The sequence below is a fragment of the Trachemys scripta genome, chromosome 6 (assembly GCF_013100865.1).
Source record: "Trachemys scripta elegans isolate TJP31775 chromosome 6, CAS_Tse_1.0, whole genome shotgun sequence".
Lineage (NCBI taxonomy): Eukaryota > Metazoa > Chordata > Testudines > Emydidae > Trachemys > Trachemys scripta.
Window position 1 is genome coordinate 16,305,524 of NC_048303.1, and position 19,535 is coordinate 16,325,058.

Here is a 19,535-nt window from a genome sequence, read left to right on the forward strand (position 1 = left end):
TTCTTATTGAACAATGATACAGTGAAAAACAGGAGCCACCAGGATACTGAAATGCACAAATTAAATTAACTGAGAACATGGTGATATTTTCAGACAGACTGCTTTGCACTGGAAACTAACAAAAACAAAGCACTTCAGAAGTTGCCTAAAGCAGTTTGTTCTTTCAAAATCATTTTTGACAAGATATTCAGCACTGTAGAATATGTATACTGCAAAGGAATAGCTAAATAAGACAAATATAGGAAAATGGGTATTATCTGAAATAATACAGCCTTATGGAGAGCCATAATTAACAGAAAGGACGAGTGGAAGCACTGCTCAATAGGGAAAAAAAGACATTACAATGTGAAGCCAATCATAAATGTGGGTGCAGGAAAAAATGAGGACATCTTCTAGCTTTGGTAAACTACCAGCAACATAGACAAAAAAATCCAAGCTAACATGTGAACAGAAAACAAAATAACTTCCGACATTTTTAGTTCTAGGGCTGGCTGTCATTGCTCTAAGTGCAATCAGTGGGAAAAAATACTGCATCAAAGATCAGACATAAAAGCAAGTTGCTTATATGGCAACAAACTTTCACATTAAAGACGTAAACTATTTGACACTTTGACCATGTGAGCAAATTTCTGCGTACAAAGGTTTGCCAAATTTCCTGTTTTCTGACTAAACCAGAGGTCGGCAACGTTTCAGAAGTGATGTGCCGAGTCTTCATTTATTCGCTCTGATTTAAGGTTAGGCGTGCCAGTAATACATTTTAACATTTTTAGAAGGTCTCTTTCTATAAATCTATAATATATAACTAAACTATTGTATGTAAAGTAAATAAGGTTTTTAAAATGTTTAAGAAACTTTATTTAAAATTAAATTAAAATGCAGAGCCCCCTGGACTGGTGGCCAGGACCTGGGCAGTGTGAGTGCCACTGAAAATCAGCTTGTGTGCCGCCTTCGGCACGCGTGCCATAGGTTGCGTACCCCAGACTAAACGAAGAGAGGTGAATTTGCTGGATAAGTCATTTTGTTGTGAATTGCTCTCCCAGCTTTATTCACGAACATGAAAGTAACACTCAGAAGAGAAAAACTAGCAACAACCCTGCAATCAAAGTCTATATTCTCTGTTCCAAAACCATGCTTTTAATAATTAATAGCTTTATAGATTCTTAGTGCATATGTATATAGACATTTTAACCAATGTTATTAAAGTTGGGGATGAACAAATGGATTCAGTGAGTAGCTATCAACCTTACAAAAGAATTCAGATAAACCTATATGCGCTTTGCAATAAATTGGGTGAAACACTTATTTTTTCCATTTTTTCTGTGTCACTTTTATTCTCTTGTACAGATAGCTGGGGATTTTTTGCCAGAACATTTTTTCCAATGGAAAATTCTGAATCTTCAAAACCAGAACATTTTGTGCAAACGTATTAATTTCAATGAAACTTTCATCAGAAAGGTTTCTCAATTTCAGGATGGTATTTCTGGTCAAAACCAGAAACACGCAGCCACTGACCCCAGAAGCCAATAATCTAGTGGTTTGGGCACGCACCTAACCCTAACCCAGGTTCTAAATCAGGCAGAGCAGTGACTTGACTCTGGGTCTTGTGACCCAGGGACCTCTTGGTGCCAACTGGCAGAGGGCACTGGGGCTGCATAGAGTTTTACGGGGACCCTCTGGGTCAGATATATGCATAATCGTTCACCAACAGGTGGCATGTGAGGTCTCTAGCAAGAACCAGTAGCCCACTGTCACCATAATCACTGCAAAATGTATATATTGATAATATATACGGAGTTATGTATCTATACTGAAGGTTCTTAAGGTCTTGGAGATAAGGCAGGTCAATAGGAGACATGTTCCTTTCAGGCAGAAGGTAACAGATGTTAATCTCCCTGTCTGGTCACGTGTGTCTCACAATGTAGTCCTATTTGCAAAATGAGCCACAGGCAAAAGAAAAGTTTGTGAAATCTATAAAAGAGGAAATTCACAGGATGAAACAAACTAGTTTGTTTGGCCTGTTTATGACTAAAGACAAAGGATTGTTTGGGTACGTCTGGGGATGCACGGAAACACACACAAGATCCTTCACCTAGGAGGCAAGGTGACAGTGTACTTGTCTTATGAAAGGAGAATCAGAGCCAAACCCGACCGTAAAATCCTGCAAGGATGAGCATTACTTCACAGGACATTCAGAGTATCTAGTTAATTAAGTTTAGCTTTTAGAATGTATGTTATGATATTATTTCATGTGTAACCATTTGTTTCCAATACTTCTAGCTAGTAATTGAATCTCTATGCTTTGTTAAATAACCTTATACTTGATTTCAACAAAAACATATCTGTTTCTCTGGAAGCAGCAGATCTGTGAATACTGGGAGTGTCCAGCAGAACAGGGGCTGGACACTCCAAGGGAGACAGCAGACTTGAGAGGCATAGAGCAAAGTTCTTGTGTTGCCTGTGGAGTTGGGGAGCTGACCCCCAGCAAGTACAGATAATGTTTCCTCATGCTGAGGGCAGGTGGTAGCAAGGTGCCTCACAGCCCTGGCTACCCCGGGAAGCGTCACAGGCATCCTATATCATAGGTGAGTGCCCTAATCACTGGGCTATATGCTATACTGGCGGGAGGTGTCTCTCTCAACCACCAAGTTTCAAAATCTCAAACATTTTCAAGAAATGGGAGCAGCAACACATGAGCCAGCAAATAGAGCTGGAAACAGGGGAGTCTGATTGGGAATTTGGGGGTGGGGATGTGCGTATGTGTGTCTTCTTTTTTCTCCTTGACAGGCGCTTAGGAGGAAAGGCGAGGACAGCTACAGAGGCAGCAGTGGTAGTGACCCAAGGAATGGAAGAGTCAGTGAAGATGACTGGATGTGGAAGCTACAGTGCACATTATCCTGGAGTGGGTATCTGAAATGGTGCTTCGTTTGTATGAAGTGCTGCCTGAAGAGCTGATGGAAGAAAAGATCCGAGGTTTGGAGACACAGGTAGAAACCATGGTTGAGTTTCAAAAGGGATTTAAGCAGATGGAGGGAAGGCAAGAAGAGGCTGAAGAGAAAACTCAAGACTCTCAGATGCAAGCTGGACTGGAGAACTGTGAGGGTAGACTGCTGGATGAGGTAAGTGGCCAGAGGAAGCATGTGACTTCGAGAACCAGGCAGAGAAAAAGACTGGCTAGTGAAGGAGAAATAGAACTCAGAAACAGGTTTGCTGAGATGGAAAATGAAGAAGGGGCAGAGCAGGCAGTAACAGAAGACGGGAGTTCAAGGAAGAAGAAGAGAAGAGTGGCTAGTCTTACAAGAAGAGGGAAAGAATCAATGGAGACACCCAGAGTTTAGAGCCCCAAGAGGATCAAGGATGACTCTCAGAAGATTGCAAGTGAGAACAAAAGACAAGACAAGAGGACTTACAACCAGGAAAAAAAAAAAAACAGTAGAGGGAAGGCCAGAGAATCATACCCACACCAACACCAGGAAGAGGCAGGTCTGTGAGACTGGGGACTCCCTACTCAGAAAAATGGAGAGGCCCGTCTCCAGAGTTGATCCAGAGAACAGAAGGGCCTACTGTCTGCCAAGAGCTAAGATAAGGGATGTGACCTGAAGCTAAAGAAGATCCTAATAGGAGCAGGAAAGAATCCACCGATTGTCCTTCATGTGGGAACAAATGATACAGTTAGATTTTTGCTGGAACGCACCACGGGGGACTATTTGAGGCTGAGGAAGACACAAAGAAATGGAGGCTTTAAGTTTCTATTTCATAAGCAGGATCTAATACTCCATATCCCTACAGAACCTTCAAGTGTTATTCTTTCTACAAACATACCACTAAAAGGAGAGATGAAGATGTGTTCTGAGGATAAGTCCAACACACAAAAGCCAGAAGAGTTAGTCCCCATCCCTCCCAAAATATAAAATCTGACTAGAAATCGTAAGCAACAGAACTTGCCAAGCTCACTTCCCTCTTTCTGAATCAGATGAGGCACTTTGCCTCTTCCTTTTACCAACAGGGCTGAGATTTTCAAAAGGAGTCTAAAGAAATGTGAAACTCAATGGGAGTAATGTGCCTGGCTCCCTTAGGCTGGGATTTTCAAATGAGCCTATTATCAAATATTGATCAGTACCTGAAGGGTGTGCAGTGGAGGCATACAAAATCTATTCTCCAGACACCTAATAAAAAGCTCTGGAGTGTGAAGTCCAGTAAAGTGCATAACAAGCTGTTTTGCTGCACCCATTCATTGAAAGAAAGGTGTTAAGTGAAACTATCAACCTAACCTAGACCAGTGGTTCTCAAACAGGGGTCCAGGGCCCACAAGCAGGTTTCAGGATGTCCGCCAAAATAAGCCAGAGAGCAGGGCCAGCATTAGACTCACTTAGGACTGGGGCTGAAGCCAAAGCCTGAGCCCCAGTGCCTTGGGCTGAAGCCCGAGCAACTTAGCTTTGTGGGGGGCCCCCGTGGCATGGGACCCCAGGCGATTGCCCTGCTTGCTACCCACAATGCCAGCCCTGGCTTTTAATCTACTGGATATGCAGGAAAAAAAGTGGTTGTTGTGGCACAGGCAGACCATGGAGTTTTTACAGCATGTTGGGGGCGGGGGTGAGAAGATGGGGGGGAGGAGGGCTAAGAAAGAAAAAGTTTAAGAATCCCCTAACCTAGACAACTTTAAAAAGTTAGATTGGTCCCAGGTAATACAGCTCTTGTAGCAGCTTCTATGCTTTAACATTCACATTTCAGAGTTTCTGTCTTCTGCTGCTGTCAGAAAGACCTATACACACAGGATAAACCGATTCTGATATTTATCTTTGGTAATTACCAGCCCCATTAACATAGCAACCAAAGGTCCCACACTTTTTAATGTATTATCCCCATTTTACAGATGGAGACTTGAAAGAGATTTTTTTAAAGGTACTTAGGCATTGCAACACCTAACTGACTTAGGAGCCTAAGAGCTTGTCTACATGGGGACAAAGCCCCCAGCAGTGTGGACACTCTTACTGCCCACAAAATGTGCCTGTGTGTGCATAAGCTTAATGCACTCTAGAGGTCTATCAAGCTAAACTGCCTGAGCGCATTCCTAGAAGTGAGCCAAGGTATACATTTAGCAACTCCACATTAACTTCCTGTGACACTCTATACTTCGGGGGAGCACCCTGTAACCCCCATATTCCTAATCTATATACAACTGTTATATGCAATATCAAGCATGCCCTTTGAGGTATCAGGGGAAAGGTTATGATCCCCATTTGGCCTTTTCTCCTCCCTCCACCTACACTGCAAGCAACAAGGACACTCAGAAGACTGAAGACTGCAACAGAGGAGACTGGCTCAGGTTTCAAGGGTGAAACCTGTGTACTATGAACTGTAACATCAAGTGGGGTGAGTAAACTGCTTGACCAAAAATCACCTAGTGTCTTACAGGTTTAGGATTTAGATTGTGTGCTTATTTTGTTTATTTGGTAACTATCAATTATCACTTAAAATCTACCTTTTTTAATCAATACATTTGTTTTACTGTTTATCTTTACCAGTGACTTTGGCTGAAGTGCTTAGTAAATCTGCTCAGGTTTACAAAGGCTGGTATATATTCACTTTCCATTGATGAAGTGGTGAACCAATTAATAAACTTGCATTGCTCAAGAAAGGGTCTTGAGCCATGCAAAATGGTACAGTATATTCCTGAGGTACAAGGCTGAGAGCTGGGGGGATTTGGCTGGTGGCTTTCTCTGTGTGATTCATGAGTGGCTCTGGGAGCACTCATGCAATCTAGTTGGGTATGGGGCTCCATATGTGGTTGTGCTGAGTGATAACAGCACCTAGAGGGGTTTGTTGCTTGTTGCTAGCAAAGCATTGTGAGAGACAGCCCAAGATGGAGAGTTAAGGGGCACACCAGTCCCAGGCTACCCCCCGGGAATCCTGTACACTCCCCATGTGGACACATTAACTGCACACTAAAAATGCCCTCAGGCACTTCCAAAGAGCTAATGTGCACAAACACACTTAGTGTGCAGTAAGGGTGGCCGACCAGGGAGATAGTATGGAGTACCTAGTGCATTTTAAATTCAATCCCTACTCACTGTGCAGTAACTTCCCCATGTAGAGAACCCCTCAGCCTCATTTTAAAAAGGCTCCTAAGTACCTGAGTCTCTTTTGAAAATGACACATAGGCTCCTAAAGTCAGCTAGGCACAGCAATGCCTACATACGTTTAAAAATCTGGGCCTAAGTGATAGGAAGTCAGCAGCAAAGCAGTGAATTGAATCTGTATCTCCCAAGTCCCAGGCTAGCACTCTAACCACTGGACCAGCCTGCCTCTCACTTGCACCTTTTTCATATGAGTGTAAATACACTGACTTCAGTGGAGTTGTTCCCAATTTACAGCAGCATATGGTGAAAAGTACAATATAATAAAAGTTTTTGAGAGATCCTATGGTTGTTCAGATGGCTCAAAGGCCATTGGAAAGTTCCTTGTTTGAAATATATGCTATTAATGTGTTGTTGAGAAATTATTTAAAAATTGATTGAAAAGATAGCTTTCCAAGGTTTCCCAATACCACATGCCTTTGCTAATTTATATTATGAAAAGCCTACCATTGTAGCTATAAGTAGTGGAAAGTGATTAATGGCTATCCCACAGTAGTTTGTGACACCAGGAATCTACCTTTCAAAAACGTTTACACTTTTTGAAACATAAGTGAGATAATTAGCACATATGTCCCACTCTTCAGAGCAGCAAAGAATGTATGTGGTATTGGGCATATGTAAACAGTCTCACAGTTAATGGAACACTGAATTACCAGAAGATTCCTTAGAACTTTTAGATATGCTCAGGACATAAAGACTCAAAATGAGACATACTAGGTTCACAATGGTTAAATAGATCTCCATATGTGGGAAAGTTAAACATAGCTTCCTAAAATCGTTAAAGAGAATTTACACAGCTAGGAAGAGAACTAATACAATTTGCCTTTATGCACACATCATAAACATTCTATGATTTTACAGTGACTTCATTCATTAAACCAGAAGTCATAATGCATGACTTATATTAGGATACTGGGGCAGGGAGGAAGCATTAGTATTTTATTAAATTAAAGTGTGTCCTAAAAACAGAGAATTTGGATTTCCAAGATTAAATTAAATTATACAGAAACATGAAGCCCAGTGTATGCAAAATACCAAATTCAAGTTTATACAAGATACAGAAAAAACATCAAATAAACTATTCAACTAATGTGCACCAACAAACAAACAAAAAAGAGTTCTGCAATATTCAGAAGCGTCCTTTACTAAAAAAGCAAATTAAGGAAACAATGTTTATATCTTAAGAAGAAAAAAGGCATAACTGAAGTCAGTGTTCAATAAAGTTTTTATATACCGAATAAACATTGCATTTGCTGCATTACTATTTAAATAAAAACTTCATTATCTCAGGTTTTGATATATACACTAACACTTGAAGTGTTCTAAATTTACCGATAATTTTAGACACAGTATATTCAATACAACACACAGTATATCAACATGACCAATTAAAATGCACAAAATAAAGAATTTTTACCTGGAATAACATCTAAAATAACATTTTCACTAATATTATGAAGTCTAGAACTGACTTACACTAGACTGAAAGGTGAAGATATTTTTCCCTACAAACTGAATGGCTGGATGTTAATATACACTACTTCAAAATGAAGTTTTAAACACCTTGAATCAACTGGCAGGGTTAAAGTTACTATAAAACAGTACAGGCCTCTAAAATGCAAATTATGTAAATATAGATATGTCTTTCAGAGCTATTTTCTCAGCTCCTCCCCAATAATCTAATGACCTGCCAAGCAATAGTACAATTTAAAATTTCACAGTGAAGTGAAATTCAGTAATATACAGGGTAGTTAGTCTATTTGACTCCCAAGACTCAAGATGTACATTACAAAATTATTAAAGTTGCCCAACAACTTCCCATTTTAAGACCCTGTTTTCAGTTGCTTATAACTATGCCAACTATTAAACCATTTGGGCTGAAATTTTTGACTTTGGGTGTCTGCCAGAATTTATGGTCAAAACAACGTATTATTCACTAGCTTTGTTCTCAGAAATGGCTGAACTATTTTGGCTGAAATCTTCTAAAAAAAATTCAGCTTGAGGCAATCTTATTTGAACAGTTCTAGCATCCCCATCCTCTACTGCAGGGACTTGTAATCTGGTCTTTGTGCCAGTGCTGTCCCTATGAAAATCCGTCCAACTTTCACCAGGTTATAAGCCTTTGATAAAAAATTGCAGTCCACATTCAGTAGAGACTTTAAGAGTTTAATAGCTACAGACTCCAAAGATTTCATGTGCATTGGTCATGCTCAAAGCTCTAACAGTTCCTTGTGCATCTGCCATCCCCACAGGGCAACTGACCATTCTCCATCGCCTCACAGCTACTACTGTCAGGACTGCACATGTGCCGTTCACACTTTCTGAATATTTATTGAACCATCAGAATCTGCCTAAGTAGTATATAGTCCTGCTGCACAGCCCAATTTGGATCAAGAGCAACCTGATGTCTAATTGTTCAGTCTCGTGAAAGATGAAGCCTCCTTGGTGACATTTATCCCTCAATGGACAGACAACAAAAGGAAGACTGGATGTTAAAGCTCAATAATGTGACAGAAAACCCAGAGGCCACTTAACCTAATATTATGCATCTCTACAGGGGTAGCAGAACTGCTGCTAGAAACTTTTGGTCAGGTAACATGGGTAAGTAAATTCTAATGCCTGTTGCTGCTGCTCCTAAGTTAAGAAAGATTGACCAATCCACCAGAATCAAAATATAATTTCTTAAATAAAGCTTTAAAGAAAATCCAGTAACAATTATCTATTGTTTGCTTAGCATTAACAATGTGTATCACTGTACATTATATAGCTTTTTTCAAAACAGAAAGGTCTTTAAGAAAACAGAAAATACTAGAAATCCAGATGTTAACATACAGGTTTTTTTTTTTTTTTTTTTAAATAAGATGTGAGTTTATGGGATTCAAAAGAGAAGTAGAGAGTTTTAGAACAGATATGAAGAATGAGATGGTAGTGGTGGCTTGATAAAATGGAAAAAGGAAGTCATTCAGTGAATTGGGAACAGTGTGGAAAAGAGATAGACAGGAGCAGAGGAAAGAAGTTCACAGGTGATGGAAGCTGGCACTTTTAGCCAAACAGATGGGGTAGGAGACAAATTACATATATTTAGCCCCCAATGCTACAATTTGTTCCATGCAGGTGGATCTCTGCACCTCTGTGGAGCCCCAGTGACTCGAATAGGGTTCCCTGAGAATATAGGGATCAGTACTATTTGCAGGACTGGGGACTTAGCTAATAGTAAACAAACTAAGAGTAATTACACAAGTAAGTCTATTAAAGAGATATGCAAAGCTGTTGAACTATCTATTGTTTGGAAGAGCACAGAATCATGCTAATCCAAATGTTGTTGGAACACCTAAATATTTGCTTTAGTATCAAACCACAAAACAAACATCCAGAAGTAGTGTCAAAGCAATGTCTATCTACCTATGTACCAAAATAGTGTCAAAGCAATGGTACCTATACTGGTCCAGCTTTTGTAGTTGCACTTAGGGCTTGTCTACACTGGCACTTTACAGCACTGCAACTTTCTCGCTCAGGGGTGTGAAAAACACACACCCCTGACCGCTGCAAATTTCAGTGCTGTAAAGTGCCAGTGTAGCCATGCCCCCAGCGCTGGTAGTCATGCCCCCCATGGAAGTGAGTTTTTTAGAGCACCAGCGCTATGCTGCGACTACACAAACCACGTTCGCTTTGATGTTGCCAGTGAAGACGTGCCCTTAAAAAGCCTATTGGAATCTATTAAAGAGATTGTTAATCTCAAAGTGCTACTTTCAAAACAATAGCAGGGTAAGTAAAGCCACTACTTGATCTTGATTTGTTTACATTTTCTTTCAAGAAACAAAAGCTACTTTTCAATTTTAGTGGACAATAAACTGTTCAGTTTTTAAAGTAACTTCTTAATATGTAGAAATATGTAAGGCCCTTTCTACACTAGGATGGTTTTGCTGTCTAAATAATTTGGCAAAATCCTCCTAGTGTGGATTCAGTGCCTCAAACCACTATATAGTTTACCATATAAGCACAGTTATACAGATAAAACTGCATCCATATTAGGGTTCATATAGCTATATTTGGTTTAAAAATAAAAACAAAGTCATATCCCAAATCGACACAGCAATATATAGAGTAGATGAGTGCAGAGTCATTTTTATTGCTGTGTTTGGATTTCAGATGAGGCACATAAGCAAAATATATGTACATGCATGCACGCGTACACACACACTCTGGGGAGCCACATGTCCAACAACGATGAAATTCCCCCATAATTTCACTTTCAACAAGCTTTTATTTAAAAAAGAAAGAAAGATCTCCTACCACAAATTTGTAGAATCAAAGGAAGTCTATGATTATCTGTTACAAAGCTATTCAAGAAAAGACCTGTTTCTTTTTAGGTACTGATGTAATTATCCACCCCATCCACCATGATATAAACTTACAATCTAGTTTATGGTATTGGCAGTATAACCATACTGAATTCATGTATTCTTTTAACTGTCAAATGCCATTTGCACTTTTTAGCACTGTAGAGTGAATAAACATGTCTAATGAAGGAGAGGCAGTTACTTTGTTTCAATAGAGCAGGACAATCTTTTGCTTTATTTCAAATATTTCTTATTTTTAATCAGATCTCAAACATTTAATAACTAATATATTTATCCACGGATATGTGCATATTAAAACATATACATATTACAGATAGCAACCTGAAATATGGAATTAAAAATTTAAAGTGTGGATTTACTCTGAAAATGGCATCTCAGGTTTCCAAAATTTCTCTCTGATGCCATGTTTCTTGTCATAATGATTTCTGTATCAAAGAGGTTCAGTTTACCAACAGATTTTTTTTTCCTCCCTGAACATCAGCCTATAACCTTAATTTCATCTACAAAAGAGTTGCATTTTTTATTCCAATGTATCATCACAATTAAAGTCTCTGCAGGCCAAACTAGGCCCTCAGTGACACTTGTGCACGGCCATTATCATCAAATTATGCCATGAGCGATACTTGTGCAAACCCATTTCTTTCAATGGTTTGCACAAACATAACTCATTGAAAATGAAAGTAGACAATTCTGCTGATGATACACGAGAGACTAGAATGCAGCTCACATTTCCACAGTTGTTCTGGCTCTGTTTTGCTAAAAGGAGGAAAAAACAGTACAAAACTTATTTTTGTCATTAAAATAAGATCTGGCTTTGAATGCATAAAGGGAACAGATCTATCGAATAAAAGTCACTTTTCAGTATCTAATTAAACATTAATCTTACTTGGCTACAGCCAAATCCTGAAAGTTTGTTATCTTTTATACAATAGTTAATTTAGATTTAAAAGATCAGATTAAATACAACTGTAAAAGGCATGATAAAAATCACTTCATACCCAATTGCCATCATTAGCAATGTATTCATTCATTCCTTTAAGAAGAGGTGACAATCAGAGTCCAGATACCACAGGGGAGAACAGAGGGTCTGAACACCAAAGAATAAGCAGTTGAATCAACTGCTGTATACAATATTACTATACCCTAAAATAAATGTATTGAGTAGGTATATAAAAACTGGTGACACGCTGCTCACAAATATCACGTGTGATGTACACAGAGATAATGTGTGAAGAGTTATGAATGTGTGCTGGATATATGTTCCTAAAATATGTTTTGGGGGCAGACTTGATAAACAAGCCTTCCTTAGACAAAAGAATGTGGATTTACCTGTCTGAGTCCAGCTTTGCAAACTGGAGACAAGGGAAGTACATTTGCATCTAAGTTAACAAAGTATTCAAGCCAATCAAGAAAGCGAATTGACCAGACAGATGAAAAAGGGGTTTGGCGCCCACACCCCAAAAAACAAGCACCAGGGGAGAGGAACTTTGTCAGGGTTTATTTTTCAAAGAATACATTTCAAAGGTTTTCTGAATTACAAGAGGAAGAAAAGGGAACTCCTTAGTTATCTATCACTTAGGGAACAAAAGGGGACAGCACCCTCTGATTCTGTGAAAATAGGATCCTCTGACCTGGAGTGCTAGAGTTGCTGGTAACCTGATGTAAATGAGAAAACTGCTTACACAAAAATGGTAACTTAATTTTAGTAAGTTTTAGTCACTAGAAAGCGTGTTTTGTTTTGTTGGAATCATACCTGTCTCTTTTTCTCTTGCTTAGCATCACTTAAATCTCTGTCCTGTATTAATAAAGTTATTTTTAGTTTTACTATTAGCCATGTCACTGATACTATATTGACGTATAGAGTAAGTTCTCAGCTAACCTAGCAGGCGGGTGTGTACACTGTCTCTTTAAGCGGGACGGGACACTACAGAGAGATGTCTCTGGGGAACTCAGGCACTGGGGTTGACCGATGGTTACCAGCAAGACAAAGTTAAGATTGGCAGAGTCTTGAGGATTTTGCTGGTGAAGCAGTCAAGACTGGCTGGAGTGGAATGGAGCTGATGCAGTCTAATTTCCAGCAAAGCTCACTCTCTCTAAGGCAGAGGGGTAACACAGTAGCTAGTTCTGAGCTGCCCTGAGGAAAGCATCACTGAAGAACCCTAGAGTCATAGGCTGTTTTAATGTATTTGGCCCATGCTGATTTACCTTACTGGATTTTCTTTTACTTTAAATATGGTATTACTGACATTTGCCTCACAGCTGAAACTGAATGGAATTAGACAAAGTTACATTTCCTAGACAAACGCTGCACAATGTGCTAAACACTACTACACACTTTTTATATATTTTGCGTGAGTAGTCCTCTTGACTTCCAAAGGAATACAATTAAGAATGTGTGTAATGTAAGTGCGAGTGCTATACATCCCACTGTAACCATCTGCAAGATCAGAGTCGAGGATATGGAATCTACTGTGCATGACCTGTATTCTCATTACTATTTCCCTTTACTTTTCAAATCAATGTCTTATAAATCTACAGATTAAAACAAAAACAACATTGTATTCATATACAAAGTGGCACTAAGTGAAGGCAGACCAGTTATTTTTCTTATTAAAAAAATAATAATAATAACCTTGTTTTCCCCCCCCATATTTTTAATATAATTATACTTTAGCACTTCATTAGTGCCATCCATCTGATTATTATAAAGCACTTTACAAATATTAGCTATCCAAACATCCCTATATGACTGGTACTATTAGAGATGGGGAAACTGAGGTACAGAGACGTTAAATAATTTATTGAAGGTCATATAGTAAGTGATTGAATACAAACTATTCCTCCTGACATAAATAATTGCTCAATTTTTAATGCCCTGACATGTATAATGAAATCACCAAATTGCAAGCCACGAGTTGCCTGGCAAATTTTTTATTTCAATTTTGTGGTGGTTTGGCAGAAGATCTGCATAAGTGCTGATGATGCTGGAACGAGTCCTAAAATTTGAACCATTTACTCTTAATTCTTTCCCAGATAAAAAAGACAGACTTTTTAGGTTAAAAACCAGATTATAATCCTCTTCATCTTTAATATATATTTTTTTAAAACCCAGAGTTTCTTATTATGGCTTCCAGCATAAGCAAAAAACTTTTTGTTATTGAGATATGGACCACAGTGCACAACTAATGAAAATTAAAACTACATTTTCATCTGGTACAGTATTTCTTAAGCAGTATTTCCACCCCACCCATATTTTAAATAAGTAGTTGGATTATAGAAGTTATAAATTAAGTCAGTAGGACTAACTGGCATCAATCTACAAGAAGGGCAGACACTGTCCCACACAAAAGTGCTCGAGGGGTCTACACTGTATTATCAGCTTGTTCACATGACCAACAAATTACCAAACCATGTTGTGTGAATATGATATTAAAAGTCTGTAATGCAATACTGAACCAAAGTGGATTTCAAGATGTATATCATATTGATTACAACATATTGCGATCCTGTAAGAGTTCTGCTTAGCCACCATCATTTACTTAGTTGGTTATGCTACTGAAATTGCTTTAAAACTTTTTCCTGTTTTTTCTTGCCTTTAGAAAAAACAAACAAGCCCCCAGTTCTGCAGTGAGCTCACCACAGAGCCACAATGAGGTCACACATAGCTCACTGCAGAATCAGGGTGAAAAACTGGTAGTATGGGCCCATGAACATAGGTATTTAGGCTCCTAACTTCCACTGAAATCAATGGATACCTTTGCAGAGCTTGGCCATAATGCTTATTTCAATTAAACTGTTTTGTCCTCCCCGTATTTTAACCAGGGACCTAAAATACAGAAAATTGAGCATATTAAGATCCCCAGAGTTCTGGCAAGATAGAAACAGTTACATAGGAGTAAACTGTTTAAGTAGTGTTTTTCCAAATGGTTGTTTGAGGATATATCTGTAATCACTTAGTTGTTCTGAATCAAATGCTCCTATTAAAATAATACTATCCAGAATAAATGTTCATCTTAAGCAAAATCTGGCATTTAAATCTGCAAACAGTGACTTTACATGTAAAGTGCATCTCCAGGCCCACAATCAACAAGGACTGACTTAGAAAATAAGAATCACATTGAGGGCCTCAAGTTTAAGCTTTCAGATTGGCTTCACAATAAGGTGGTACTACAGCAAGGAAAAGCTGATCGTGATCCAATCATCTGCCACCATATTAGCATACGGTTAGTAGCTCAAATCAGACAAAGACAGTAACGCAAGAACAATGGCAAATGAAACTCCTTTATAAAGAGGTTTCCAATAAGATTTATTTAAAATGCTAATGGAAATCAATGCTCCCCCTTCCACATGTATAGATGCTTCTTTTGTTTAGTGGCAACACATGATGGGTCAAATGACCCTATGTGCAATGCTAATAAAAACTGGCTTCTAAATAAATTGACAAATAAACTGCCCCCAATAGGACAGTGAAAAGGCTAAGCCCTTAGCCGGGCTAAGAGAAGAGAGTCAGCCCTGCCCCAAAACACTACTTTAAAGTTAGGGAGAGGCCTTCAGGTTTGACTCATTAGAGACAGCCATAAATAGAAGCGCTCTGGGTAAGAGGTTGGCCATAACAGAAGGGAGTTTCCTTTAACATAGAGCAGTGTGGACTTGTGACTGACTGTATGTTCTACACGCCAGTGCACCAAGACTTATAGTTTGTTTCCTTTCTCTTTTGAGAAAAGAACTAAGTTGTTTTTCAGTGCCTGTAATGAGACACCTACAAAGAATTAGAGTAAAATGAAAGAGTAGGGTTTTTGCATTATTGTCGCAATTGTAACAGTAGTATCGAATATAGTTACAGAAACTGTCCCATGTTTTCACATACTCAATTTACAACAGTGTTTCAATTTGCTTGTCTAAAAGTGAACTCTTCAAGGAGTTCAGCAACTTTAGAATCGAGAGTAAAAACAAGTAAACTGATCAACATTTTGCTAGAACGAAAAAACTCACGTGTGAACAGTATTTAATCTAAGTTTAAAAATACTGGTTTTAAAATAAGAGATCCAAGTTTATGACATGTTTCTCTTGGCACAGCTGTGAGCATTCCATTTAATTTCATTTTCCCAAAAGGAAAAAATCAAGAGCAATTCAGCTTGCCCCATTTACAAGCAACACCTATTGCTCAGGGGCTCATTTAGCTTCAAAGATTTATAAGTGTTTTAGAACCTGATTCTGCAATAAGCTGTTGGGGACAAACCATGACTGACTTTAATGGGATGTTGCATGAGCACACGGGCTCTTCCATATGGAAGTCAATGGGGGTGCTGCATCTAGTCCATCCGCAAGGAGTGCACTGCAGGACTGCAACCGTAAACTGCAACTGATAGCTGCACTTGCAGTACAAGCTCTCCAAGCCCTTGCTTCAGAATTCAAATTTACAATATTCCTGCTTCAGAAACAAAGCCTGATGATTTCTCTAGTTAAATATCTGCACTGTTAACAGCCTGTGCATGCCCACCACACCTGTAATATAAAGTCTGAATTTGCAAATGCAGGTACACAGAATTCAGATAAGAATATATACATAAGAGGGTGGAGTGTAAAATGATATGTCCCAAGTTGGCACTAATTCAGGCCTGATCAATCCAAGCTCTTCATATGACCAACAGGAAGAAGTTGCAGTTGAGGGGAAGACAGGTGCTGTGACTTAAGCAAGCAGTGCTTTCTGCAGGCCAAAACAGGCAGGAGAACAACCTGTCAACTTTCCCCAAACTAATTATCTGCAGATCAAAGACATGGCTGCCTGAACGTGACTTCTTGAATATATGTTTTTTAACAAGTCACGGGCGTTCAGTTCTTCCCAATGACGTGTGAGAATGTGAAAGTGTCCTGTTCCCGTGGATGTGTACATGTCGGGGGGGAGAGGGAATGGGGACAGTATGTCGGAGGAAGGGCAAGTGCAAGTCTGAGTGGTGGTGTTCTGGCCCTGTTTGGCGGGTGGGGAGGGAAGGGGGCCGCATAGGGGGTCCCGGACCCGGAAGTGGCAGAGGGGGTCTGTCTGACAGACCCTGGCCCCAGTGGGAGCACTGCCTGGTAGAATTAGTGCTGAAGCCAATACTGGGAGTTGCATCTCCTCCGGGGGGGGATGCGGCTGGGGGCACGACGCCCGAGTCAGCTGCCTGGCGCGGAGAGCCCGTGGGAGTGGAGAGGGGGGAGGAGGAGCGTGCCGCCCCGGTGGCGGGGAGGGCCTGTCCGGGGAAGGAGGAAGGATGTGCCGGGAGGGGTGCCCCGGTGGCGGGCAGCGGGGGAGGGGGGGAGCCCGGTCCCGGGAGGGGTGGGGGAAGAAGAGGGGGCCTGTCCCGGGGGGCGGCGGGTGTCGCCCGGGCGGTACCTGAAGTAGTAGACATCGCTCTTGCCGGCGCTGAGGCCCGACTTGCGGATCACCTCCTCCTTCTTCCAGCCGGGGGGCAGCGCAGGGCAGTCCATCCTTCCCCGTCTCTCCATGCACCGGACCCGCGGCCCGACGCGGCAGCGGGACAGGGCCTCGCCGCAGCGGCGCTATGGTGCCCGGACACGGCCGGGGCCGCGACCCCCTAGCGATGGCGACCGCCGCGCTCTCCTCGGAGTCTGGAGCCCGAGCTGCGCGCGCAGCTGCCTACTCGCCGGGCAGCCGCTTCCGTAACTGAGCCTTGGAACCCGGTGTCATCGGCTCCCGAACGGGGTCATAGAGCGCGTTCTAGGGGGGCCAGAGCGGCCAAGCCGTAGACCACGGAGTCGGCTGCAGAAAGGCCAGAGCAACCATTGAGAGGCCCTGCGCGGCTGCCAACGGCAAATGGACCATAGAGAGGAGCCAGGCAAGCCAGTGTCTCAGGAGTTGGAGGCAGTGCTGGAACTCGGGGTGCCGCTGCACCCGCGGCTGGAAGTAGTCCTAGCAGACACTAAATACAGGACATGGTTTCCATCATCCGCACACGCACTATAGAAATTGCTCCCGCACCCCTGGCTGTAGCAAGCTGAACGAGTGATTGTAAAACTCTTCCTAGAGGAGCCAGGGTGCCCGGTGCTTGAAGGACCGTAGAATGCTGTAGCATTACCAAGTCCACCCAGATCAAAGAATGCATCCGGGAGCAGCCATAATTGCGCAGTTCAGAGCCAGGACTCTTAACAGGGCCATGAGTTGGTGGGGAGGAGGGAGAGGATGCTGAACAATTTGCAGCCATAGACATTACATTCAATAGTAATATATTGGGATTATATTTTCCTCATTTGGTCATCTTAAAATCTATTATTTTGCATCCTCTGAAATATAAAGTGTCGCAATAGAAGATGGGGTGTTGGCTGGCGGTTTATAACACTCAAAAATCCACTTTTTTTGTGAATTTTGCTAAATGAAAAAAGGATTAAAAAGTAAAGTTATGAATGAACATAAATAGCTTATTGTACATCTTGGAACACAATTTTCCTTACAGCTTTCAGTTCACATGCAGCATGGATAACCAAACCGCTACATGGTCAGGGATGTATACTGGTGATGTACTGCCAGAAAAATGTGTCCCTGGTGGATCCTGTGTAACCCACAGTGCATATACTTACAGAGAGAAAGGGAGAAGCTGTTCATTAATTTAGTCTACTGATTTCTTCTTCCCTCCTCCACTCCTGATTTAAACACACATACTTTATCATTTAATCATAACAGAGGAAGGAGGCAACATCATTAGGAAAACAAACATATTAGCTTTGTATACTGGGAACTTTTATACTACCTATTTGAAAACTATATTGTCTGTGTTAACGGTACACCAGAGTTCTGCTTGTTTACAGCATTGTTGGAAATGGACTGGGGTGGCAGTGGAGTATCCTGCCTTAGGATTTTTTTTTGAAAGTTTCTTGCTTTTTTTGTATGCCCTGATTCATTTGAAAGTAGACATATTTGCATATATCACAGTAATAAATTGTCTGTAGAAGGGATGATTTAACAGAACCCAAGAAGTGAAGTCTATCACAGTTCAGTAGAATTTTATCATGGGTCTCTTAGGAACCACCAAAAGTTCACTACAAATAATCACTGAATATATCCCACATATTCAGGACTCTGTGGAGTTTTTTAAAGGCCTTCTATGCAGATCTAATTAACCTGAGAAGTGCTTAAAGCTCTATGGTGATGGAGGCGATAGAAAACCCCAAAATAGACATAGAGCTAAAAGTATTTAGACACAAGGGGAACTCAAATGTGAAATTGCAGAAATACTAACTGTGGTATGTAACCTATAATTTAATTCAGCTTCTGTGCCAGATGATGGGAGGTTAGCTAATGTGATGCCAATTTTTTTTAAAAGGCTCCAGAAGTGATCCCAGAAATTACAGGCCAGCAAGCCTAACTTCAGTACCAGGCAAATAGGTTGAAACTATAGTAAAGAACAAAATTATCAGACAAAGTTGAACACGATTTGTTGGGAAAGAGTCAGCATGGTTTTTGTAAAGGGAGATCAGTTCTTTGAGGGGATCAACAAGCATGTGGACAAGGGGGATCCAGTGAATATAGTGTACTTAGATTTTTTTCAGAAAGCCTTTGACTAGGCTCTCACCAAAGGCTCTTAAGCAAAATAAGCTGTCATCGGATAAGAGGGAAGGTCTTCTCATGGATCAGTAACTGGTTAAAAGATAGGAAACAAAGGGTAGGAATAAATGGTAAGTTTTCAAAAAGGAGAAAGGTAAATAGTGGTGTCCCCCATGGGATCTGTACTGGGACCAGTACTGTTCAACATATTAACAAATTATCTGGAAAAGGGGGTAAATAGTGAAGTGGAAAAATTTGCAGATGATATAAAACTATTTAAGATAGTTAAGTCCAAAGTAGACTGAGAAGAGTTACAAAGGGATCTAGGAAAACTGATGACTGGGCAATAAAATGGCAGTTGAAATTCAATGTTGATAAATGCAAAGTATTGCACATTGGAAAACCTAATCCCAACTCTACATATAAAATGATGGGGTCTAAACTAGCTGTTACCACTGAAGAAAGAGATCTTGGAGTGATTGTGGATAGTTCTCTGAAAAC

The 19,535-nt window shown here is 40.5% G+C and overlaps 1 protein-coding gene across 1 annotated transcript in view; it reads right to left on the reverse strand.

Moving 5' to 3' along the window:
* MBD2 (methyl-CpG binding domain protein 2) overlaps positions 1-17,334 on the reverse strand; it is a 57,998-nt gene extending 40,664 nt beyond the window's left edge. Inside the window, exon 1 of the mRNA XM_034773999.1 lies at positions 16,869-17,334. Within this exon, the coding sequence (XP_034629890.1) occupies positions 16,869-16,981 (113 nt within the window). The 5' untranslated portion in view covers positions 16,982-17,334. The remainder of the gene's footprint in view (positions 1-16,868) is intronic.
* Positions 17,335-19,535: the final 2,201 nt, after the last annotated feature.